The sequence below is a fragment of the Neolamprologus brichardi genome, chromosome 11 (genome assembly GCF_056152115.1).
Source record: "Neolamprologus brichardi isolate AB-2024 chromosome 11, ASM5615211v1, whole genome shotgun sequence".
In the NCBI taxonomy this organism is placed as follows: domain Eukaryota; kingdom Metazoa; phylum Chordata; class Actinopteri; order Cichliformes; family Cichlidae; genus Neolamprologus; species Neolamprologus brichardi.
In genome coordinates this window covers 12,864,224-12,890,391 of record NC_142114.1, presented here as the reverse complement: position 1 = coordinate 12,890,391, position 26,168 = coordinate 12,864,224, and the positions used below count along the sequence as shown (strand labels likewise).

Below are 26,168 nucleotides of genomic sequence, written 5' to 3'. Positions count from 1 at the left end.
ATAAATTTATAGCCATTTACCGCATGAGCCTACTGGCAATATTTACTGCAGCAAGAGGATGAAAGCATCTCACAAAAGAGAAAAAAAAAAAAAAAAAAAAAAAAAAATCACATTAAAAACTTTAAAATACAACCACTTTCCAGAGTATGATACTGTACTCAGAAACACTCTGAATCCCTTAAAACAGTCACACTGGACAAAAAGAGTGAAAAAAATAATTACCGCTTAAAGAGGTCATGAATTGATGGGGGTAACTATGCTCATTGTGCTGAAGATCGTCTTTAAAAATTACATAAAATACCATGCCTGAAGTCAAGTAGCTGATGCGAGTAGCTTTGTTCTGATCAGAATAACATGTTCAGTATGATGGGTTTTTTTTTTTTTTTAAAGCACTGATGACATTGAGCAACAGGATGGGTTAACTCTGCAACCCAGCCTGTTCCCCACACAAACATCAAATATTTGTCTCCTGTTTAATCCATTCTCTGAGCTTGGTGACGCGCGTGTAGACACCAGGCTTGTTCCGACGAGCGCAGCCCTCTCCCCAGCTCACAATGCCCGCCTGGAACCACTTCCCGCTCTCTTCGAAGCACGCCAGGGGGCCTCCAGAGTCACCCTGGTGATCACGGTTGGAGGAGAATGGTTGTTAGACTGCATTTGGATGCGATCTGCCCACGTCAACAAATTGTTTTTTTTCCATGCCTTTAGGAAATGTGCACACAATCTCACCTGGCATGCGTCAACTCCTCCAGACAAGTATCCACTGCAGAGCATCCTGGAGGTGACTTGGCCTTCTGTGACCACGTCACACACGGAGTCATTGATGATTTTCACTAATGCTTTCTGTAAAATCTGTGCAGCTTGACCTGCTAGAGTACGACAAAGGGATCAGTACTGTGCCACATGACCTCGCCTTCCAGTGCTGTCATAAAAAAGGTATTAACCAATGACTGTTTTCTACAGTCATTGGTTAACGGGGTAGATTAATGTTAGCTCATGAAGGTTTAAGAGGTGACACAGGAGAGCCGATGTCTGTGTTAATATATGTATAGGGAATAAAGTAGATTAGAGAAAGGGATACAGGAAGAAGTGCAAGAGGAGTATGTCGTGATTGGAGAGATTAGGAAACGGTATGGACAGTGAATGGAATGTAAAGAACAGAGTGGGTCACCAAAAAATAAATACATAAATGATTTTTTTTTTAAATTAAATTTAAAATGACTACAGTTGTTCAGAGAATCACCATTACACTTATAATACCTCCTTCTCGGAGAGCGCCCCAGCCTGTGACCCAGCAGGACATGCCTGCTGGGAAAACATGGGAGGAATCGGGTAGGCAGATGGGTTGTATGGTATTGGCAAATTGCAGCGGTTCACTGAGCTCCAGCAGAGCAATGTCATAGTCAGATGTCATTTGATTGTAGAGCGGGTGGGGGATGATTCTCTTCAATTTGCGGGACTGCACGTTGTCATGGCTGAATTGGTTCTGCATGCCACTGTAGGACTGCCATTTGGATGGATCTTTGTTCCTGCGGTAGTACAGTATCATGGAGGAAAGTTTGACATTTTTATATATTTAGGTATAAAATAGGGAAGAAATATGAGTAAGCATGGCATAATCTAATGTAATCCATTACAACAGCCCTGCAACAACATTTAAGACTTTAATCACTGCTGTTGGTTCCGTCAGCTCGACCAAAATAAATAAATAAAAAAAAAATAGTTTTGAACTGAAAGCAAAAAACATCTCACATTTTTTGGTGTCACACAAAAATGACCAGACCTCTCTTACACGCTAAACAAAAACTTTTTATTTAAAACTTCACAAATGCAGCTCCTGCTACACTCATGATTAGTTTTGCATTTAACTTTTAGATTGGATTAAGAAATTATTCAAAAAATAAAATGTGTAGAACTGTTAGGAATACTAAATGCTTTGTATGGCAAATATGTGAAAATAAACCCATCTCAAGCTCAGTCATAATTCAATTGTCTCAGTCTGAACAGTAAGCTTAGTGCACCACCTATAGGGCACTATATGAACGGGCACTGATGAAAACATTCCCAGGATACCACCACCACCAAGATTCCTTCTGCAATTTTTTGCCGAACTCTGTTTTTTTTCTGCACAGTTCGTATGTTACACAGAGAGAACTACAGTTGTGTATGAGTGCTACGGATCTGTGACTTACTCTGGGGTGCTGGTGACAAAACAGTGAGCGGCCGAAAGAAGCCACGTGTTAGAGATGATTGAGGCACCACAAGTCGGCCCGTTGGTTGAGAAGTGAAGGCTAACCTGCCAAGGCCACTCCCCTAGCTCAGCATTCTGCCCTCCTACGATGCGATTCAGCTTGTAAGGCCTGGTGCCACAATCTGTAATTTGACAGAAAATATAACAGAGGCAGAGAGGAAGCAAGAGAGAAAAATCAGAAACTGAGATTAAGTTAAAGCCATCATGATGCCAAACCTGGCTTCAAATGTAATAATGACTCTTTGGAATCTTAATAAGGCATACATGCGTATTAGCCGATCCAAAAAACAAAACAAAAAAGAAAAGAAATTAAAGTAATAAATACAGACAAAGCCTGAGGCTGAAATGTAGGTAAAAAAAAACCCAAAAAAAGTTCAGAGATAACAAGAGCTGCTTTCAAAAAAAGAATGAAATAAAAGCAGTCGAGGCCTGGGGCTCTTTTCTAACAGACAGCCAACATGCAGCTCAGCCCAGCCTCTCCCATCTAAACTGAATGGCAGTGAAGAGATTAGAACCACTTGCAGCATTTTTTAAAAACCCAAATCTCGCAAGGGGTGAAGCAATTAAAGCACGTCTTACCACAAATGGTCTCATCCGAGTTATCAGAGCAGTCCTGGACGCGGTCACATTCGGCATTCACCTTGTTGATACAAACTCCGCTCTTACACTTGAAGCTATAGTCAGTGCATATACGCGTATCTGTAGTGGGGTGGAGACACGTCCCAAAATGAAAACACGCTTTAACCAGTAAAACAGTATGCAATCAGAGAGGCTTCAAAGTGACGCTTGAATACACAATGCAGAGTGATTGAGGAGCTGATTGCATTGATTGGACATATTGATTGGGGTTCAGGTCTAATATCCCTCTTTATTCACAGAAGTGAAAATCAAAAGGAAACGCAAGGGTGCCCCCTGTGTGTGTCTGAGTGAGTGAATGGGAAGCTGATAAAGAGCGAAGTACAGAGTAGGAGGGAATGAAACAAAAAGAAACACAAAGCTAACATAAAATGTTTCGGGTTAGGAATCAGGTCTTCAGAGAAACGTCTTTGTTAAACTGCTATAACTGCTGAGCTGTGGATGAAGGTTCATTATTTAATGGTTTGTGTAAGATGCTTAAAAACAAACAACCCAAATAAATCATTAATGTTGGCGGGATTTTTAAGGGAAGAGAATAACAGAAGACACTCACCAGTTTTACAACCAACCTCATCGCTCCCATCTTTGCAGTCTTGCTTATCATCACACTTAACACTCTGTGGCAGACAAACCCCGTTCCCACACTGGAACTCATTTAGGGCACAACCTTGAGGCAATAGAACACAAGATGAAGAAATTGCAATAAAATTTTAAAATAAATAAATAAAAACTTGAACAAAAGACAATCCAATGAGTTCTAGAAGGACATTAGTGGTGCAGCCACAGGAGCCATTAAAATCTGCCTCCAGAGTTCTTGCATGTATTGTGTATGATTAAGCATCTGACAGGACGCTCAGCAGACTGGGCAAGGCTTCAAACAAACTCCATTCTAGATAGAATAATGAGCGTACACAGCCAAGTCGTCACTGGCCGTAGTAGTAGTGGTGATGGACTTTTAATGTTAACACAATTAGCACAGCAAATAGGCTAAATAGGGTTTTTGCATTTCCTGAAGAGTCCTCTAAGAGGTGGGAATACTTACCGCACATTTTCTCATCACTTTCATCCCCACAGTCGTTGACATGATCACACACCCAGAGCTTCGGTTTACACATACCATTACTGCAAGCGAACTGGTCCTTATCGCAACCTGAAACAACAGAAATTTCAACAATTCATCTTAAGAAGATGTATATATGAATGACTGGGAAATTCACAAATAAGGATGCCAAAAGAAGTAGTTCTGAGGAATAAAGGTAGGAAAAGCAGGGCAGGGATAAAGGCAAACTTACTGCACCGGCTCTCATCGCTCATGTCACCACAGTCGTTCCAGCCATCACACTTCAATTTCTGGTCGATGCACAGGCCATTGGTGCAGGCAAACCGGTCAGGGCAAGCTTATCCCATAACACATAGAAAACATGGGTGGGTGGGGGTATAGTGACAAATTGAGCAAAACAGAGTTATGCATGTTCACAAGATGAGTCATGCTGCCAATGCTTGCCCCTGTTGATCAGAGCAATTATAAATTCGTTTTAGTCAAACTTGGAGACAACAAAGAGTGGAGAGTATTGAAAGTGACGTGCTCCTGACTGACAGTGACAAATAAAAGGGAGTCAGTAAATAAGCTCTTCAGTGATTAGACTCGCTCTTGAGTTTCCCTGCCACAGATGAGAAAGCATCAACAATGAACAGCTCCGTTTGACTACCAGTCAGTTACCATCTAACAACGTGGTTACTGTGCAGTCTCACAGCCATCACCGTCACATTGTGACAGACATTTCACTCATAACACAACATGTTGTCTAAATTTAGTTGAGAGACAAGACTTACGGTTTGAAGGATCATAGGAACTGTACTCTGCACTGAAGCCTTTGTCAGTGTGAGACCTATCAGAGTGGAAATTAACCACTAGAACGTTGGTGTCAGAGGTCAAAGACAGCGATGCGACTTCTCCACAATACCTGGAACACAAAAGCAAAATTCAGTTTAAGTTTCGGATACGGTTATGGTAGCTTTGGTGAAAAAGTAATTGCTCAGATTCTGAAGAGGCAGCACAAGACAGAAAAGTTGTAAACAAACCAGTTTACTGTAAATAAACAAGGAAAATACACAAGGCAGTCAAAGCAGACCAGGAAGTAAGGAAACAGAGTTTTGTTAACAGATATATACATATGCGTAGATATAGTACATATATCAGCATGTCTGTGAAGGTTCTCAGTCATCCAGGTCATCGTAGTCAAAGGAGCTTGCAAAGAAAAGCGTCTGGACTTCTTTAAGTTAAAGAAGTCCAGACGCTTTTCTTTGCAAGCTCCTTTGACTACATATATCAGCCAACATTAGTATTAACCTGACTGGTATTGGCCTATTAGCAACTAAAATTACTTCTCCACGACCATCACTGTTACTCACTGATCACAAAATCTCATAGGTTTGAAATTATAGGAACAAAACAGCACATGGACAAATTCACCTTCTATATGCCATAAAGGAATCCCAGAAAGGGTTTTTTGAAAAACATATTTATCTGATATTTTTAGATGAAAATACTGCCAATAATTACAACTCCTGCAACTAAAAATGAAAAATACCACATTTCATATGGGACGTAAAACCAACTCTTGTGGATGAAAGTCGTATGTTGTATCCCATCCTCCAATACAACCTCATCTTTATTACGTTCTTATCTCTCCTCACGTGATAAAGCTATAAAAACCACATGATTCTAACTGGTCAGAGGTAATTATGCTATTGGTGCATCATGATGTCACAGGTTGATGGGATACACACCAACTGTGCACCTGTTAATGCCACATTTTAGTTTTCACATTCTAATAATAGTTCGCTGTGGCCTTGGCACAATGAGGAAAAGAAAGAAACAAAAAAGGTATCAGAATCAACTTTGTGTTATTTTGGACATCAATATGAGGAACTGAATCTCTTACTTGTTTCCCATAATTTCCACATAGTCTTTGTGACATAAACGCGTGTCCACTCCAGGCTCTTTCATGCGAAACATGGTGAACCTCAGCCGTACTTTGCTCCCAGGAGCGACCTGTAATACAAAAGAATAGCTGATTGTCTTTTTTTTCTCCCTTCACACACAGAACTAAGATACACACCAAGCCACAGCTATCGTGGAACTGAGCGCGCACACACACACACACACACTACATGCACACCAACAAACTCAACCGAACACACAAAACACTGCAGCCCAGCTAGAACTGCAGTAGAAACAGCAGTCTGACAGATGAAGATAGAAGAGGTACTGAGCAGTAGTGCTGCCTCAGCATCTCTCTCATGGCAGGCTAAGCATGGTGAAGGAGGAGGAGGAGCAGGGGGTGTGTGGGGGTAAAGGTTCAAGCAGAGGAGGGGCTGGGGAAAGGCAGAGCGGTACATACCGTGATGGTCCACTTGCAGTCTTTAGCAGGAGGATAAAAGCTTGGGTAAAGTGGGGAAGTGAAGCTTCCCTGTTTTTGAGAAAGGCTGCCACCACACGTAACTGAAATGAACATGTCATACATTTAGATTCTTACAGAACATACTAGAGTTTGTCATGGATTTACGTGTAAAGGTAACATCTTGGCACATCTAGATGCATGTCTGCTTTTTTACCATCAGCCTTGGGGATCACACTGTACACGGCTTGGAAGCCAGGCTTCTGAGCATCAGTCTCAGCTATAAAGTTAATCAGCATGATGTTGTTAGATGACACAACCTCCAGAGGGTTAGAAGGAGGCCTCTGACCACACTTCCTGTGAACCAAGTAGAAGCGGTAAAGCAGCAAGGTAAACAAAATTGATTATGATTATGGAATCCAAAAACCAGTCTGAAAACAGGAAAGAAAACCATGAAGCCAAGTCATGTGTCTGATGCATTTACTGACTGGAGATTGCGTGCTCCAACTAAGAGAGGGCAAATGTAACTGTATGCATTTTTAGCCAGAAGCACTAAAACACAGATATAGCAAACAGATTTAAAATGCTTCATAGAAAAAAAAAATTAATAATAATAATAATTTGAGAAGAAATCAATAGATAAGCAGAGGGAAGTGGAGAAAGAGAAAATGAAGCAGAGAGATGGACAGAAATTGCTTAGGCCGACTTTCAAAGTCAAACAATGGGAACATTAGCGAAAAAGTTTTAGCATGGCTCTGCTGGCAGCAGAGCCACGGAGGTGTGAATGACGCTGCAAGAGCAGCAATACATCTACCCTCAGTAGAATAATGTCATTACAGAGTATTATATTATGGCTCTCATAAACCCCATGTCACCTTGGATAAAGCTGATCACTCAATAGTATTATAAAAATTGTATGCATCACTTGGTAACACGCATTTGTTTGGCAGTGGTTTCTGGGTTTGAAATTGCCTGCAGCTACAACTGATGTTGCATTCAGGAGCTTGTAGTTTCAGAATCACATCCATCCCACTGATCACAAAGTGCAATTACAGACAGTGCTGTAGCAGGATTCAGGGTGGCACCTTTCACACGTTTGAAAGGAGAGGTCCCTTTTGAGCCAACTCAATCTCACCAAGGTCTCAGAAGTTGACAATAAACGGGACATATAGCACTAAAGGCTTTCAGAGCCCCCAAAAAATGTAATCAAAAATCCAGTGAAAGGATTGGAGTGGAACATGTTCCACCTACATCAAGAAAATATTTGTTCAGATATCCTTTTGCAACCTTTAAGTCAAACATAAAGTAACCAGTTCTCTTCTGTGAATCTCTTTGATCATCGGGACTAAAAAGACAAATGTTGGTAGAAATCCTCCTACCAAGGTTTACGGCAATACAGTTTACCTGGTGTACTGTAGAAACAAAAGCTCAATTAACTGGTTTACTTTTTGTCACCTTATCTGTATTAGTCATGACATAATGTGGTCCTGAAGATACACAGCATAGTGGGAACTACTACAAACACCGTTTTTGGTAGTTTAGCAGGGAAATACACAGGTGTGTCTGTGGAAAAATGCACAGCAGCAAAGTGCACAATTGACCACCATTTATACTAATGGGCTGAAAAGCCAACATGTTGATAGGTGTTATGGCTTATTTGATATCATACTTGATATTTGATCACAATTTTTGTCTTTTTTTAAATACTGGAATTTCTTTCACAGGGAATACGGCAGTAACAACAAAAAGACATTTAGCTAGTAAATGGTATAGTGGTATTATCCTTTAATTTCCTTTAATAAAGAATCATTATTCATACTCCTACCACAAACCTTCTGGATATTTACACCACTACTTACTTTGTAATGGCCTGAGAATCATCTGGACTCAAAGAGTCATAGATGTAGACAAAGTCGTCTGAGCAGTCATCCTCAATGTAGAAATAAAGGAAATTCACAACTATAACGTTTTCCTCCGAGGCTCGGATTTGCCACTGACACCGTGACTGGGGGGGGTAGCCCGTGGGGTACCCTGGAGATGAAAAATTCTGGGGATTTGTGTCAGCTTCCAGACGGTAGAAACAATGATCTGTGAATGAGAATACTGTTTAAATCAGAGTGTGCAGGGACATGTGGCACTAGGGAACAGCCAAAAGAAAACATAATCATCATCATGGCGTGTAGTGACTTTGTAAAACACATTTACACAAATATTGTAAATAAATGAATAGACTTTTGCCTGAAGAAATAACTCATCTGTAGTTAGTCTATACCGTCACTTGATGTTAACGTGAGGACGGCAATTACGGTAATGCAAAATAATACATCTGAAGGTTAGAACCCATCAGACGGAGTCACAGAAAAGTGGCTCACTCTTGCCTGATACTCAGTTCTCAATCTCTGACTAGAGCAGCAACACATGTATAGTACAGGATAGACCAGTCATTCGTTACAGACTGGCAGGAGCGTGAGTATCAAGCCAGCTGGAAAATTACAACTGCGAGTGATTGAAATGGGACATGCAGTACTCACTGGCTCTTGGGTCCCTGGCCATACGAGAATCCGTGACTAGAGATAGAGAGAGGGGGTGGGTGACAGAGAAACAGAAGGAAAGGTAAGAATGGGTCACTAAAGTTGGGAGGCTGATAGAATTTGATGCATGAGCCTAAAATATTTGGGTTGCACATTTTCTGTTCCATTTCCCTGCGGTTAAGGGAACCGGTGATGGTGTGTAGCTCTTTCTGCTCCATCTCACCTTGCCCTACAGCAGCAACTCATACATCTCTGTCTAACTATCTGGGACAGCAACATCAAATCATACCCACAGAAATCATTTTAAAAGGAGGACCGAAACCACTGAGTCACAGGGCCAACACTTGGCTGGTGGCCACGATGTGGACAAATGCAACGTGAATGCTGAGAAGACAGAAGGAAGAAAAATGGCTGTCTCGAGTGAGGCCAGGCCCCAGCTAATATCATTAGAGGATCCAAACAGCATAAAATGTGCAATCTCAGATGCAGCACAAGCTGAGAGGTCTGGCTTATCAGTTATCATCTTATCAGCACAACTCAAAGCAAGCCCCTGTAATATAAATACAAAGCAAACAGAATACCAATTTGGAAAGCATACAACAATAACGCTATTCTGATCTGTATTCACAAAGCTTTATCTTTCTTGATTTTTAAAAATCAAATACTAAAACCAACTAGGGCAAAATGTCTTGTGACCCCCCCCCCCTCCCCTCCCCTCCCCTCCCCTCCTCCACACACACCCCACCAGACCCTGGTGTTACATACGTGAGGCGGTGACTTGACTGATCTTGACATCAGGGGCACTTGCCGAGCGGCTTTGCCTAATGCCACTCTCCAGTGCATTCAAGATCCGCTCCTCTGAAACTTCCGGTATCATCTCCAGGTCGCTATTTGGAATGTTGAACTGAGACCAGTAGTAGGCTTTCACGCCCTCGCTGGTGTAAGCAGAAAAATGGAAATGGAATCAAAGAAACAGACTTGAGCATTCAAGAGGTCACAAAAACCTAAACAGCTAAATACCAAAAGCTAAAATAGCTAATATTATTAGTTACTGCTACTAGCGACTGATTCATATATTACTACTGTGGAATACTACAAGCATAGCTCCAGGCGGTATTAACCAATTAGACCACATTGAATCCTGTAATGCTGGCAAAAACAAAAACCTCTGTGCAAAACAATCATTTTCTTCCTTCAAGATTTAGTGCACCTTTTTTTCTTTTTTGGACATCAAACCTAAACAAGCACTGTAGCGGACTGTTCACTACTACTAAAAAAAAAAAAAAATAGAGGAACTCAGGATCACAACAGTACCTGAATGCAGTGACTACAGATTTGGTGTAGTATTTTTCAAGGATTGGATCTCTCTTTAAATAGTTCCCCAGCTGTGGAGAGACAATGTATTCCACTTAATATTCATAAGATCTCTGCATGTGTTCATACTCAACATATAAATAGCATAGTAGTTAGTATAATAGTTAGTGATAAGAGCTGAAACAAATGCTTAATTTGCTTTCTTTTTATAAATTATATGTGACTGAAAACAGCACAAAGACAGACCAGAAATATTTTGGTCTTTCTGAAAACTACATAGTCATTTTTTAAAAACTAATCAGAAGGTTTTTGGTTCAATCCCTGGCTGCTCCCAGTCTGTGTGCCAAATAACCTAGGGTGAGATACTTTTCCCAAGTTTCTCTCCGATCCACCCATCGGCGTATGAATGTATGTGATCTTAGACAGAAAGCACTTACTCAGGAAAAAGCATAGAAAAAAAGTGCTTGTGTGAATTGGTGTGAATGGCTGAATGAGGCAAGTTGTATAAAGCACTTTGAGTGCTTAGGTAGAGTAGAAAAGTGCTATATAAGTATAGGTCCATTTACCGTTTTAAATTGGAAACTGAAAAAAAAAAAACATGCTAGAAAGTTAGGCTGAAAAAATGTCTAGTGGAGGATTTCACATCTATTAGAGCTTAATCATTATTTATTTATCTATTTTAAGAGCAGACTGGAGTCTTTTAGAAGCAAGAATGGGGAGAAAAATTAGTTCAACAAAACCAAAAACCCAGACTTGATTAAGTAGCGAAAATGTACCTGTACACAACATCATGTAATATTTTTCAGTAGACTGAAACTAAAACAAAGGGAGGCTCTGAACAGCTGGAATCCAATATCAAGCAAGAATTAGCAAACACTTGCTTTTTAAACTACAGCATCCTCAGGACACTCGGTGTGCTGGTAAAAAGAGAGATGATGCAATACAGGGGTAAATATGATTGGGTATCTTTAAAAAACAAAAACAAAACATGTTGCTTGCATCAAATTCAAAATGTGTGTAGATTTTCTTAAATATTCTTACTTACAGCATGCAATGCTGTCCTTGTTCTATTTTAGATTAAATATAAGGGTTCAGTGATATGGAAATGAGTGCATTATATATTGTCTAGATTTTACTCGGCATCCTTTCCAACTTTTTTTGGAAGCAGGGTTGCGCATCGCAAAGCTTTCATCCAATTGTCTAGTCATCTAATATTCTTGTCCAGCACTTCCACTCTAATTCTCATCTAACACCCTCACTTATGTAGCTTTCAGTGAGAAAGTGTGCGCTTGATGGGTTTGAGGGAGGGCTTTTTGTTATCAACATTCTCCTAAGTGGTGCTACAAACATCTCCACTGCCTCCAATAATAGGAGATGCTGTTGAGGGAATTACTCAGGGAATGCACGGAGTTTTATTCCACCCACACAAATGTGCCCTTTAGCGCTTTCTGTGCACTGGGATGGACATATTTAAAAAAGCATTTCCTCAATGGCAAACAACATTCAGTGCTAATCCTTAACAAGAGCACTCAAAACTCTGCTCTAAATAGTTAACAATAACAATGCACATGACAGAAAGGGAACAAAACAGGGTGTCAGACTTACAACTGTCTCCAATTTTTCTGCCAGAGCCTGGAATTCTGGGCTGTTGGTGTCCTCCAGGTTTTGGTCATAAGGTTGATTAACCAGCGTCATATGCCCGCTAAAAACCGGTACTGATTGACGGAGCTGCTTACTGAGGGCGGCATCTGAATCAGCATCTTTAACTTGGAAGAGAAGCAGATGAGAGTTAAGTGTTTGATCAACAAAATGGGATGAGATGGTTGCTTCTGATGAAAGGGGAAAGTTTTCAACAGGCCTTCAAGCACTAGCTGAGACTGTACAGTGCAATCTTATGCTGTGGCGACAGTTTGCTTCTCAGGGCAATTAAAACAGTCAGTTAAATCAAGACGGTGTTTATCAAGACTTCAGAAGCCTTTTTATCAGGCTCCGTATGTGTAAATGACAAGAAAGCTGCGCCATGGTCTCTGTGACATTTTTCTCCTTTGCGTTATTAAAAAGAACGTCAGAGCTGTCAAACAGGCTAACACTAATGGGAAATTACAAAACCCAAACAAGCCACTCTTGCACTCACATTCAAAGAGCTGTGCTTTCACAGCAAGTGTAAATGATCTACTTCTCTGTTTATCATGCTCTAAAAGGTTTGGCAGTAAGCAATGTTAACAACGCAACTATCCATTTACATTCTGTCAAAGACAACTCTGATTTTCGGACAGATTGTCTGCGCACAATGTCCAGCAATTGTCTTCATCTTGAATTTATCAAGCATTTCAAAGCACGCACGCCAAGCACCCACCCTGGACAGCATATTCAAAGAAAGCTTTTAATACTCACAGACAGAAAACCAAATGAGGAAAGCTGCGACGGCTGAAAGGATGAGAAGTGCCACAACAACACCAATCACGATGCCAGTCTTGCTCTTTGGTGGGGCCTTCTCTTTTTGGGTTAAAAAGTCGATCCGCTCATGTTTGCTGTGACCCTGATGCAGAAAGAGAACAAAAAACACAGTGAGCAAACAGAAAGGAAGCCACATTGTCAGTGCAGACAACATTTACACCGCGAGCTACAGAGAAATATTTAGTTTTTCCTAAACCTTAAAATAGTGACCAAAATTCACCGGTAAGAAGTGGGTCTTTAAAACAGACTGTAGAGAAGATGGGCATAGCCTCTGGGTCTGAAAAATGAAGCCAATGTATCCTAATGGCCAGCTAGTTCTCTCTGGTCAGCAGTATAGAAGTCTATTAGAGAATTAGTGTACTGCTCATTTGATTGATACTTTAATAAAGGTTTTCCTAATTAGCTTATGGTCTTTATTGTCAGTTAGTTTCATAAAAACTACTTGTTGACATTATAAATAATGGTGCCATTTAGAGGATGATGTCATTTAGGGTGTGGCACTGCGTGTAGTGTTTAATAGTAGATTTTTGTCTGCACAAGTCAAATCTCTGTATGTAATGTACAGACTACCATGATCAATACATGTTTTTGACTTTTGCATGCAGTGGTATTGTGGTGGGGCATGGCCTGCAGTGCCGTGCAGGGAAGGCGAACGCACCTGCACGGAACTGGGTCCTGCAGTATTGTTGTTGTCGTCCGTGTGTGCAGCTGGCAGCGAGGGAGAGCTGCAGCCAACTGTGTGTACACAGCAAATAAACGATGCTGCAAAGCATGAAGGTGCACCCAGGTCTGCTGTGGGTTTGTTATGGGTATAAATTATTTTTGCCTCTCGCTATTATCTTCTCCATCTATGGTTCAAACCTACCATTTCTATGAAATTTTGAAATGTAGATTCAAAGTGATTTTTATACTTTTAATTACATATTAAACTTCATATGTTTCATTGGCTGTCATGAAGAAATGAGCTCCCTGTATACAAGGTAGAAAAAACTGTTTTATTCCAAGTAATATGTTGCTGCAATGCAACAGTTACATGTGTTGTGAAACACTTTGGACTACTTTCCAGGAGTGACAAGTTCAGACAGGTGACTTGTTTTTACACAAGACTGACCAACCAGTTTAGTAACTGTGCCTTTTTTATTCACGCAGCAGCACACACGCTTACATTCAGAGATTCAGCATGATAACCAAGATAAAACATCATAATATGGGCATGTGCTTCAGGGTGTGTGTGTGCCGATACTGTATGAAAGTCTGTTACCAATCTCGCTCAAGTGGGTGGACAGAGAGAAAGGTTTTAGGCCTGTTAGTAATCAACACACAATGAATTCAGTGCCAGTAGCCCCTGAGTGAAGAAGCCAGAGTGCCATTAGGGATGGAGAATCACTTTGGTATTAAATCAATTTGTCAGATGTGCTGCCCCTTAAGATGGGGGCTCAATTACATGAGTCTAGATGATAACTCATGGCAATTAAGGCCTATTCTTGCCCAGCTAGGGCTTCCACACATGCTTTCTAATTGGAATCTGGAACAGCAATCATGGGCTAAAATGAGGGGAATCATTAGATATGGGGTCAGCAAGTGCTTCAGGGTCTCTCTTTATTAGTCACCCTGATCATAGCCTAATAAAACTATTACATACTTTTCACCATATTCTATTCTTCGCTAGAAGAAGGAAATACTCTCTCATTCTGAATATGCAGCATTTTTTTTAAATACCAACTCAGTGAGCTATGCCACCCTAAATGACTGTAGGCCATCAGTCAACACTGAACTATGAAGATGTTGGCAGAAACTAATGTAGCCTAGTTGATGTGCAGGTTTACAGCATATACCTGCTAAGAAAGCTCTGGCATTTAAATATGGCTGCTTAAAAATGCACAAGCATACTTAACAACACAGCCTTGCAATAGAACTTCAACCTTCAAAGACACAAGCACTGAAGCTTCTGTGTGAGCATACCACACAAGAGTGAGAGCGCAACCGTTACAGGGCTCGTTATTGTTGGCATCTGGTGGTAACCAACTACGGCAACACCTCAAGGCTGTGGATATAGACAGAAAAGAAAAAAAAAAAAACACAAACAAAATAGGACAGACGCAAGTGTAGAAGTATTGAAGGAAGTTACCTGTTTCCACAGCAACAGGAGATGACTCATAGTAACGAAATGGATCTTTAGCTAGCTAGCTTAGCTCAATGGTTCTCAAATGTTGCCATCTGGAACGTGTAACAGGGCTTTAGAGACCCGTACTTCCAGTTTTACAAACAGTTTTTAATCCAGCAGCCATAACTAAAGTCAATTCTCAATTTTCTAGCATCATTCCTGCTGCTCCAAGGCACAGGAACAGCCCCTCTACAATGTTTTATTTTTCATGTTTAAGGCATTTAAGTGGGTTTTTGTGGCATGTATGGTTTTAAAGTACTTTAAACTTTTGCACAATTTTTACCTCTCAAGCACATTGAAATCTTTATACATTGGCTTTTTTATATCATTACATAGAAGATTTTATTTATTGGACAAACTCCATTACACTACTGGCTTCAAACTTAAAAAGCTGTTAACGGTTAACAAGAAAACAACTTGTATGTGCTATATGCAATTATTACAATAAAGGTATTTGATTATATCACAAGGCAAAACCCTTATAAAAACAAACTCACAAACAGAACTAATTAAAGAGCTGCCCATCTAGTAAACAGCATTTTATTTCTTGATGGTTTATATTTAGATAATCTGGTATCGGTTGACGTGTTTCAATTATTGGTTAAATATGTATAACCTAAACAGAACAACAATATGTGTTTATGATTATGATCTATTCATCATCAGTAAGAACAAAAAAAGAAAAAAAGGAGAGATTTAGGAGGAGATTTGAGTGGTATGTACCAATTGCCTCTTCTTTACAACCAAAGAAGGAGGAGCGCAGAACACACACACACAAAAAAAACCCCACTACAGTATGAATAAGAAGAAGAGGAGGGGTTATCAGACAGATGCATCATCTTGTCGCAGTTCAAAAGGAGTAGTGGCCAAACAATTGAAGAAGCAAACACTTTTTAGCAAAGCGCAGTCTTTTTTTTTTCCTTTAGCCCCAAATTAACTTTAAAGCAGTGCAGTCATCTAATGAAGATCTAAACCATTGCCCCCAGTGTTTCAAGTTTCATGACTTTGGAGCTGCATATGGTGTGTTGCTCAAGGACAGGTTGTCTACACCTACACCAAACTCCATTACACCACTGGCTTCAAACTTAAAAAGTCGTTAATGGTTAACAAGAAAACAATCTGGTTCACCACATGGGTGTTAAACATAAAATGTGAGCTGTAAATCCGCAGTCGCCACTGAGCGCGTCTTTGTCGTCTAACCAGTCTTACAAGCAGAAAAGTTCAACCATGAGGTGTGGCTTCAAAGCTTACTTGTGAGCTTTTACTGTGTTTTTTTTTAGTATATTCAAAAGCAGTTTCTTATAATTTGAGATACTACCATTTCACTTGATTGTTTTTTAAAGGACTCTATACATCTTCATTTTTGACATAATCATTTATCTAATGACTATAATAATAAATTGCTAAGAAAGGCAAAGACAAATGCTACGCAATTTGCGGTAGTCAACCACCACTAGTGAAGAAGGAACACACAGAACTGACACAGTTGACATTTAAGCCACAGCCAAAGGGTACTGCTACGTGGTTACAGATGGTAAGTGTCGTTTAAATGATGACATGCAAAGCCATAAATATATATATATATATAACTTGTGGTACCATAACAAATCCAAATGTCTGACATTAAAAACATTTTTTTAAAGTACTACGCGTTTCCAGATACACACTTATACACACCCACTGATCCTTTAAGACTCGGGTGTGAACAAAATTTGAGCAACATGCAAGCTGCCATGTTTCTACAACAGTGTTTGCTCACATAGGTGCCACCTGGTATTCTGTGCAATCCTATCAGATATTTAAAAAACAACAAAAAAACAAGGACAGCGACAACTTTGTTCTGTTCTTTTAACTCAAGTGTAGCCGTGTGCATTTCTTAGACGTGGACTTTCTGAAGTTTTCTGGGGGCTGCAGAGTCACAGCTCCACAGTGATACAAAGCTCACAAGAGGCCAAGCATTAAGTATTGTACTGCCATACCATTGTTAGAATACTGAGGGACAATTTATATATCAAAGTCAATAGACTAAAATCCAGAAATTTTTCTTTCATATTTTTCCCTTGCGCAGCCCTAGAGGCTACATTACACGCACAATGCAGATCCATTGCGTTATGATAGCAGCAGCTAATACAGCCTCTAGCTGATCGCCTCGGGCAGAGACGAGGACAGGCTGGCCACTTGTTTTTAACTCCAGACACCCAGACTTTTCTCTGTAAAACTAGTGTGCAGTCTCACTAGATGGTGACCTAAGTGACATCAATTAATGCAGATTTTTACCGAGCTCCCTCTGGAGCCACAGCAGGCTTTATGCAGCTTGTTAAACATATGCAGTAGTTAACCTTAAAATCCATAAACACGCTTCTGTCTAAAAATGATGGCTTTACCTTATATGCCTTTGGTACGGCAACCACTAGAGCCAATCAGCACAATACAGACTGCAGCGATGTCATTAAGTTTTAGTGAGCAGACGCCTACACACATTTCTCACCTGACAATAGCTCCAAGCATACAGTGGGAAAAATGTTGAATCAGGCAGAAGGTTGGGAACAGATAATTCAACAAATCATCCCTTACTGCATCTTACCCAGTACTGAAGGAAGAACAATACATCAGGTCGTGCCCACTGGCACATTCTGTATCCAAAGATGCAGACGCTGGCTAAAGCTGAATTATGCAATACAGTCTGTCAGGCTGAACATTACTGACCGCATTTAAGACAATGTAAGATTTAAGCCGTCTCCAGTTTTGTCAGCGTTAACAGGGATGTAACACTCGGTGAAGTCAACATAAGATTTGACATCATCACCGTGTTCCCGTCACTTTTGTTGCTAAGTTTTAACATGGCTGATTTGAAATGTAGGCTGAAACAGAGAGGAAAAGGCAGCATGGCCTTGCTTGAAGAATTATTTACCAACTCTGCTGAGTCACCACACAAACAGCGGCCAGAGTGCATTAATCACAGTATTCCCATTTGATCCAGTATCTAAGATCGACTTCATTGTGAGTAATCAAATCTTTAAAAAAAGAAAAAAAGAACTTGGGGAAACTATGCAACCACAGTTTCGTTCAAGCAACAGTCTGTCATAGCTTTAAGATTAAAAAGGTAAGGTGTGGCATGTGAGCTCTGTGGCTCTGCATTTAAAAGATTTCTTCTTGGGTTTAATGCATCCATCCATCCCCAACTCTGTCCTTGAGCATGTATACATGTCAGAGAGGTTCTGAGTTACTTGAGTATGTTTTTACACCACATCGGAAAAGGAAATAGGTCAGGCAGTGAGTTGGTGGTAAATATAGTAACGATAAGAGGCCTACATGTGACATTGTAGTAATTCTGCAGTTGCAAATGAACAACAAGCACATGTTTACAATAACTGATTTTGTTTTATCACATTTTAATATGCACACTTTTAAATTTAGAAACATTAAAAGCTTTTGTAGATTTGAAATTTTGCCACAACTTTAAGAAACCCTAAAGGACTGGATGCATTTTTTACCATCTTTATGATCAAGGCTGGACAACTACTGAACGCGTTCATACAGATATGCGCAGGTTTACCATCTACAACAACTTCTTGTGCTATAGCATTTGATTTTGAGTCTTGTAGATATGCGTAACATTTCAGAATTCATATAAAAGGTAGTATTTTTCTGTGTCTTAGTAGAAGTCAGAGATTGAGTCAGAAAACACTCTTCCACTTACTTGGGTCAAATGCTATGTATTGAGAGCATCCTCAACCTACACAATGGTACTGGAGATATTTCAACACATTATTAATTAGCTCTTTCTTAATGTCTTTCAATATATAGTTCCTGTTATTTATTCACACTACACCACACAGAGAACTTGCCCGGAGGTTTGAACGTTTCTCACTAAGCTGAGAAGTTGAAGTGCTAGTAGTTTTAAGCAGCACTGAACAAAGCCTTGAAACCATTAATGAATCCCTTTGCTAAGAGAAATTCACCTTTGGCTGTCTGTCACTTTTCTTTCCACCCACATGATGTACTGCTAATGCACAGAGTCTTAAACAAGACTGAATTACCGTATGAAATAAGTAGAATGGTATGGACATTTAAATAATGTATGCATGTTCGTGGAAAATTTGACCTGTAGGTTGGGCAAAGAACGCTCTCGGCAGTTTTCTCATCCTATTAGCACTGAACATGCAAGCCTGAGTAAATATTGTTCAGTAAAAAGCTTTTAATGCCAACAACAATAACTTTATTGTCAAAACTGAGGTCCTGCTCATCCACCAGCCTCCATTCTCCAAAAGCCACACCACACCTTTTTGCTGGGAAATCACTGGAAATGTGACGCTGCTCTGGATATTAGAATAGTTTCTTAGAAATGTGTGTGCTTCTAAGAGAAAATCTCAGGGCCTCTCTACCCAGTTTTCTGCATTGGGGCAATCTACAGTTTAGATTTTTTTAATTCAAAGATGTAAACGACATTCAGTCAAACTTGAAGATAATTCTAATTTCTAGTAACAGACTGTCTGAGACCGTCTCAGTTTCACCTCCTCTTACTGTAGGAACAGAAAACAACTCTTCTCAGGTGGTAACCAGAAATAGCTCACAGGCTTAATAATTAATCATTAATAGTTGATCTGATATTACACTAAACCTGCCTAAAAGATGCAACTTTGATTTGTAAAAAGCTGAAAAGCTGTTTCTTTGTCTTAATAACATGTCAAACACAAACTTTTGGACACTTTGTCCAAAATGAAAAACGGAGAAGGACCCATTTTTCTACTCAAGAAGTCTCAGTTTATCCATTCATTGTGATGAGGGGACATCACGTCGCAAGGTGGGCGAGGCCTAGAAACAAGAGTCATTTAAGATTAGATTTAGCAGAAACGCTGTCAGGTGCTAAATATACGAGGATCAAGGGTTACATTTTGCAGAGATGTATTAGTGCCTCTTCTTGTCGTGGACACGGCCCACAAAGAGCCTGTCAGCAGCAGGTCTAACTTCAGAAGATCTGTGCGACTGTGAGCGTGTCCAAACAGGAAACACCGAGGTAATGCTGATACCCAAGACTTAATAAATAAATAAATAAATAAATAAAGACTCGCATATCAAGTTGTACAAAACTTACATCTTTGTCATATCTGGCGGAATGCATCTTCAAAGAAGGATCCAAGAGAAGTCCCACGGGATCGAGACAACCCTTTTTGTTTTCTGTAGCTTGTTAGTTTGTTCTCCTTCACAAAAATTCAGCAGAGGTTCGGACCTTGAAGCTGTAGTGTTCAGTAAAAAGTAAAAAAGTAAATCTTGTAGCTTTTTGACGACGAATCAAAGTTTCAGCACTCACTTCCTGGGTCGTCGAGGGCTGGGAATGCTGAAACACCTGAAACCGACTTTTTTTTTTCCTCACACGCCTATAACACAAGCCACGCCCCCAAACACCTGTAGGTCCTGTCCCCACCCAAAAAAGAAAGCCCACCTGATGTATAGCAATTTAACTTATAACTGCCCCTATATCCTGTCCGGGAGTGCATACTAACATTTTGTTAAACCAGCTGCTTTTCTGTTTGGGGACTTACTGTAAGAGGAAGCTTTTATTTCTTTATTTTCAAGACATGTGTTCCCCCTGCTGACCATTTAGGGAGGTTGCTGCCAAGTATTTAAAAAATCTTAAGATTTTTCATAAAAATCATTTACCATTATGCATTCATGTGGACTGTTTACAGAGTATAAACTCTGTGTTGCATTATTTCAAAATATAGTATGTTAGTTTTTGAACTACACTCAGCATACAGGCTTTCATTTAGAATGAATGAACTGAGATTTTTATTTTTGTGATATTTTATCATTTTGGCAGCAATACTTTGATGTTTAATAACTCTATTTGTTTACTGATTAAATTATTTTAGTACTTAGCCACTCCTGTTGCAACAAAAACAGCAGCAGCAGCAGCAGCAGCAACAACAACAACAACAACAACAACAACAACAACAACAACAACAATAATAATAATAATAATAATAGCAAGTACAAAAATTCAAGACGTTTACTACGACCTTTGCAGTAACAACATGGACATGAATGGCATTGACTGAATAGGTCTGGCAATCCTCCAAAGATCCTTTAGTGTTGTCAGGAATGCTTTGCTTACATAAATGATCAGTGAGGTTCAGGTCAGATAAATGATTAGGAAAGACCACGGGAGCCAGCACTGCTTACTCTTCTTTGGTCTTAAGGTAGCTTGAGCTCACTATCCTGCACGAGGCATTTCTCTGAATGGAGGAGAGCGTGTAAACCCCTACCAGATTTTATAATAATAAAATCCCACCACCACCTTTTGGTGTGCCACATCATTATTTGGCAAATAAATTTGGCGTTATTTGACAAATTAATTTGTCTCAGACAATTTATTGTAATCCAGCCATCTTAAAAAAACCCAAAACAATTTTTTTTCTCACTGGCCTGCTAATAATATTGTGTTGTTAATTGCTGGTACATACACGTGGTTTTTAGATTTGTACTTCCTTCCTGAGGAAGAAAATACAAATACGTATTAGGTGATGATCTTTTGATAAGACCTTTGCTGCTTTAACTCTTGAGCGTGAGGTTGCTTCTTTGTTTCTCAGTGGACTGATCTTCTGATGGTGCTCTCACTCTTGGTCAACCTTTGGATACTACTGTTTGCTTTTCACAAACCAGGGTGTTTACACCCTTAAGGGTATTGCAGCAAGAAAGTCCTGGGTTTGAATCCACCAGCTGGGGCCTTTCTGTGTGGGCTTTGTATGTGCCGGCCTGGATTTTCTCAAGGTACTCCAGTTTTCTCTTAAGACATACACATTAGATTAAGTGGTGATTGTAAAGTGGCCCTAGATGTGAATGTGAGTGTCAGTGGTTGTCTGGATGGATGGATGGATGGATGGTGGGAGGGAGGGAGGGAGGGAGGGATGGATGGATGCTTCCTGTCATTGTCTGATGGTGAGAAAGACCTTCTTTACTCAGGCTAACAATATGACTTCTGAAATTGACATTTCCCACTGTCACAGTGCTACTTAGCAACAATGTGTTGCTGAGGCAGACTTATAGCAGTGGAACAATAGCTGCAAATGTATTATCAAGAGTGCTCATATCCACTTAAATGTCCTCCAAAAGTATGTTTCCGTTGAAGGAATGTGATTTAAAGAAAAGTGACAGTTAGCTCAAGATCAGTGAATGTATATTTGCTTGTAAATTACTGGTAACATATGAATGCAATAACTAATAAATACATTTTTAAAAATCATTGTAAATAAATTTGCATGCTGTTGAATCAGTTAACCAGGCGCCTTAAGAGTTATTCAGTGAATCACCTGCAAGATTATTCTCCACATGACAAGTCAGCTTGCTTTGTCTTCAACTGAAACAGCAGTAGGACCACAGGTTGAGACATGAACTACGTGAACCCCCCCCCCCAACTCTCTCACTCACACAAACTTTAAATGTGACACAGAAAGTGAGCGGTTGCATTTTCAGCGCATCGCCACCAGATGTCTCTCTGCACTAAGCCACAGCGAGGACGCCAGGAGTAGCCTGTGTGATAAATACCCGCAGAAACAGGGCTTGGTTCTGTCAGACTTCATCCACATAAAAGCCCAGGCTGCCATTGGAGAACCCGTTGGCAAGACGAGCGAACAGGAGGAAGACGCAGGAGATATATAGGATAGGCAGTGTCCATCACTTCAGCCGATGTAACCAGACAGCTTATGCTGGACTCAGTTATTATATAGCAGCAACTTCGTCATAAAAAAAAGAGGCAGAGGAAGGCGAGAAAATGGGACATACTGCAATACCTATATTGATGGCTGTATTGTCATTATGCGTGCGGAAAAACGTCGAGGTAAGAGCAAAACAGTCTGAGTCTTTTATCTCTGCCAGCTGAATTTTTGTTTGTTTGTTTCGTTCACTGAATGGCGAAGAGGACAAAATGTATTTTTATTATTATTATTCGCTCTCTCATTCAGCTGCTGTTCTCTCCGGGATTGCTCATAATCATTTGGGGCAGGTTTAATTTGTAAATGCACCGTCCTGTGTCAACAAGAGTAATGACACGCATCGCCCACGAAAATGCAGTGATAGTGAAAACGTTTGAGATGCAAATACTGATATATGATGTAAATGAAAGCCCACACTCAGGAGAGTCTCCGTGAACATGGTTTACAGTATATTTGGCTCGCTGCGTCAAGCCTGGGCCTGCACTGACATGATGAATGTTACAGGCCTTTTTTTCTTTTTCTTTTTTCTTTTTTTCTGTTTTTTTGCTTCTGTGGAAGGACGGAGATTAAATCCCATCTCATTTCACCCCATCTGGCGCTGTCAGAGAAGCAAATCAGCTCGCATCCGTCCTTTAGAGAAGTGGTGCAGCTCTTGAGCAGGATGGAGCCATCATGCATATTCAATTGGTGTTCTGTTGTACATTTGGTCTTCATGGAAGAACACTGAATTGATTAAAAACTCCCTGCTGAAGAGTCAGGAATTAGATTTGCTGTCAGATTTGCACTGAGGCGTCTTTGTGCGGATACCTCTGGTTTCATATGGTCCTTGGGAGTGTGATACTGAGAAATCCATCTTAATGACATATATGGGGTCATTCTATTGGCATATGTACCTGCCCATAGTTAGGGGGTGAACACTGAAAGTCTCTTGTACAGAGTGAAAGATCAATGGGCCACCAGGTACTCCAACCCCCTCTCCGGCTGATCGTGACTTACAGCCGACCCTCAGCTTAATGGACTTGACCTTTATTTCTCAATAACTCCTCAGCCACCCATCACGAGGCATGAATTCATGTTGGAGGATGTGCTCTAGGTTATTGTTGGAGGTGTGTGAGTATGGGAGGGATATGAGGAGGAAGAGGGGGGAGGAGAAAGGGGGATGGATGAGTCATGACATCCCAGCTCGAGCTGTGGTTTAGGTGAAACACTCCTCTTCTAATAAAGAGTGATTGCATTCACCTCTAACATCTGAGGTGATACATGGAGGACCCTGAATGCAGGTTGAGACAGATCTTGAGGTAGTTTGTGAAATGTTTATTCATTAATCATCATCCTCAGTGAATCAGTAGCAGTCATAAAGCCTCTCCTTTCATTCTGAAATGATTTCACTTCTGTAAGAGCCTTAGTGGGATTACTGCTATACCGAGGAACAGGCTTTAGCTTCATACAAGGAGACCTGCTCGTGAAGGTTTACAGGGAAGATTACACATTGAGAGGGTTGACTGGCTGGATTACACTGTGGTATTAGTCCTAATAAAACTGTCAGCCTCCCTTAATTCACTTAACATGAATACAGTTCAAAAATGAATAGTGCAAAATTGTTTTGATCTCTCTGTTATTGCATGCCATTTAAACAGAGCATGTTAACTTGAAAATGGAAATTTCAGACTCTACTCTGTATTCATAAGGCCTTTAACTGGAACTCAAACACATATTCAGCATTATCCTGTGTTCTTGCTGTGAGTGCACAGACATTTTTATGCCAGACAGTCACATGTATCGTATGTCCAATAAGAGCTTCCCTGCTCTCTCAGCTTTAATAGCACTCACCTGTAGAAGGACTGAAAACATTAGCAAATTGACATACAAAGCAGTTTTCCCCGTGACGCAAAAGGTCAGAGAAACAACCCCTTTGTTGCACCCTGTGAACTTGTGCAATGCTGTCTGACCTTAATGAAATGCAGAAGATTTTTTTGTTTGTTAGGAGCATTTTCCATTTTAATAAGACTGGGAAATATAGATAACTTACATCACTTTTGCTCAAATGTCATTAGAACTGTAGTGATTTCTGCTTGGCACCGATATTGAATTTGAGTGAGATTTTGCACAAATATGTAGATCTTTTATTAATTTCTCACATCATTTTCCAGTTACTTTATTATACTTTTTCTAACATTCCTTTTATTATCCATTATTTTAAATGGATGTTTTCTTAATGGACTATTTATTTGGCCTTCAAAATATAACAGGAAGAAAGAAGCGGATTGTGATTTCATGTTCAGACTGCTTATCCTGTCCAAACCAGCACTTCAACACCTGAAGGTATTCTACATGAATGCAAGTGTGAGAGAACCAAAAACATACTTATATGAAAAGCTGGAACTGATACATCTTTGGATTACAAAATATTCTTTCTTTGGATTTGACGATAACTAGGATAGGGGTGGGATACGCTCCAGCCCACCTACGGCCCTTAATTGGATAGGTGGAAGAGGATGGATGGGTGATTTTTATTCCTGAGAATAGAAACATTTCATGGCTAAAATTGCCCATTGAGAACAATTCTTGGTTACTGCATTAATTTCCATAATCTAATCATGTCAATTAAAAAACAAGAAGATTTTGTTTGATGATTTGCAGCATTACCCATAATGCTTTAAGAGGACCAGAGATGCTAATGAAACAACTGCCCTGTAGAAATGGCTGCACAAAACCTGCACAGTCGACAAATTTCTATCCATTTGCAGTTTGTTGTTAGACAAAGCGCTCATACAGTGATTGTGCTCTTCTGTAGCCATATTTCTTTTCTAAAGACCACTGTAGGATCTACAGGTATGCTCAGTTTTAGATAAATAACTGCAGTGCAAACCTCTGCCTGAGCTCTCCAGCACAGAGAGTCTCGAGGACAGACCCAGAAACAAATGCGCTGTTTGGAAAGATTGTGTAGGAAAGCTTTAAGCATAAAGAGGGAAAACAAGGAGAGAGTAGGGAAATATCATGATGCAGCTGCGTGCAGGCAGGAAAAGGACCCAAAAGCAGACCTCACAGAGGCGAAAATTCAAAGTCAAAAAACAGCTTTATTGCTGGAAGGGAAAATGTTACAAAGAACTACACTTGAAATCATAACTAAACATACAGAGAGGCACACAGGGAAATGCAGCCATGAATGAGGGAGATCGCCACAACAAGCACAGGAAGAAACAGACGCTAAATACAAAAGGGATAACAAGGGAAGTGACGACACATGAGAAACACAGCTGGCACGAATAACCATAATGAGACAGGGCAAGCAAGACTGAACAGAATGAACATGAAAACACTGGACCTTCACAATAAAACAGGAAACATGATGCAGGAGTGGAGGAGAGGCTGACGAGAGGGAGCGAGGGAACACGAGAGAGAGCAGAAGTGATGGGCTGGGGAAACATGGATAAACATGGAATAAACCACAAGAAGGGGAAAGAAGACACAAGAACACACATAAACACAAACACAGATGCAGTAAGGGAGACACAGAGGGCAAAGACACGAGGGGAGATTCAACAAACAAAACTAACAAAACTAAACAGAACAACCCAGGCACTTACAGGATACTGCTTAGAAATAACAAGGAAGACTTAACATTACACAAAATGACAAAAAACAGAGAGACTGAAACCGCTCGGTCACCGACCCAGGACCATGACAGGAAATTATGTGGAG

General features: G+C 40.2%; 2 protein-coding genes across 4 annotated transcripts in view; one reads left to right on the top strand and one right to left on the bottom strand.

Moving 5' to 3' along the window:
* Positions 1-88: 88 nt before the first annotated feature.
* st14 (ST14 transmembrane serine protease matriptase) lies at positions 89-20,087 on the bottom strand. Its single transcript, XM_035912364.2, has 19 exons — positions 19,850-20,087; positions 12,528-12,672; positions 11,739-11,899; positions 10,134-10,204; positions 9,585-9,754; positions 8,820-8,855; positions 8,148-8,376; positions 6,506-6,645; positions 6,292-6,392; positions 5,833-5,942; positions 4,721-4,851; positions 4,180-4,284; positions 3,930-4,037; positions 3,441-3,554; positions 2,831-2,950; positions 2,193-2,373; positions 1,261-1,529; positions 730-869; positions 89-616 (listed from the first exon to the last, which is right to left on the bottom strand). Exons 1-19 carry the CDS (start codon positions 19,874-19,876, stop codon positions 455-457), a joined length of 2,520 nt encoding a protein of 839 aa, XP_035768257.2. The 5' UTR covers positions 19,877-20,087; the 3' UTR covers positions 89-454.
* A 2,206-nt stretch (positions 20,088-22,293) lies between these two features.
* The window catches only part of aplp1 (amyloid beta precursor like protein 1), a 33,858-nt gene continuing 29,983 nt past the window's right edge, over positions 22,294-26,168 (top strand). For 2 of the 3 annotated variants that reach the window (XM_006801454.3, XM_006801452.3), the window contains exon 1: positions 22,294-22,591. In XM_006801454.3, coding sequence (XP_006801517.1) covers positions 22,526-22,591 — 66 coding nt within the window. In that variant the 5' untranslated portion in view covers positions 22,294-22,525. The remainder of the gene's footprint in view (positions 22,592-26,168) is intronic. The other variant, XM_006801453.3, reaches the window with a different exon arrangement.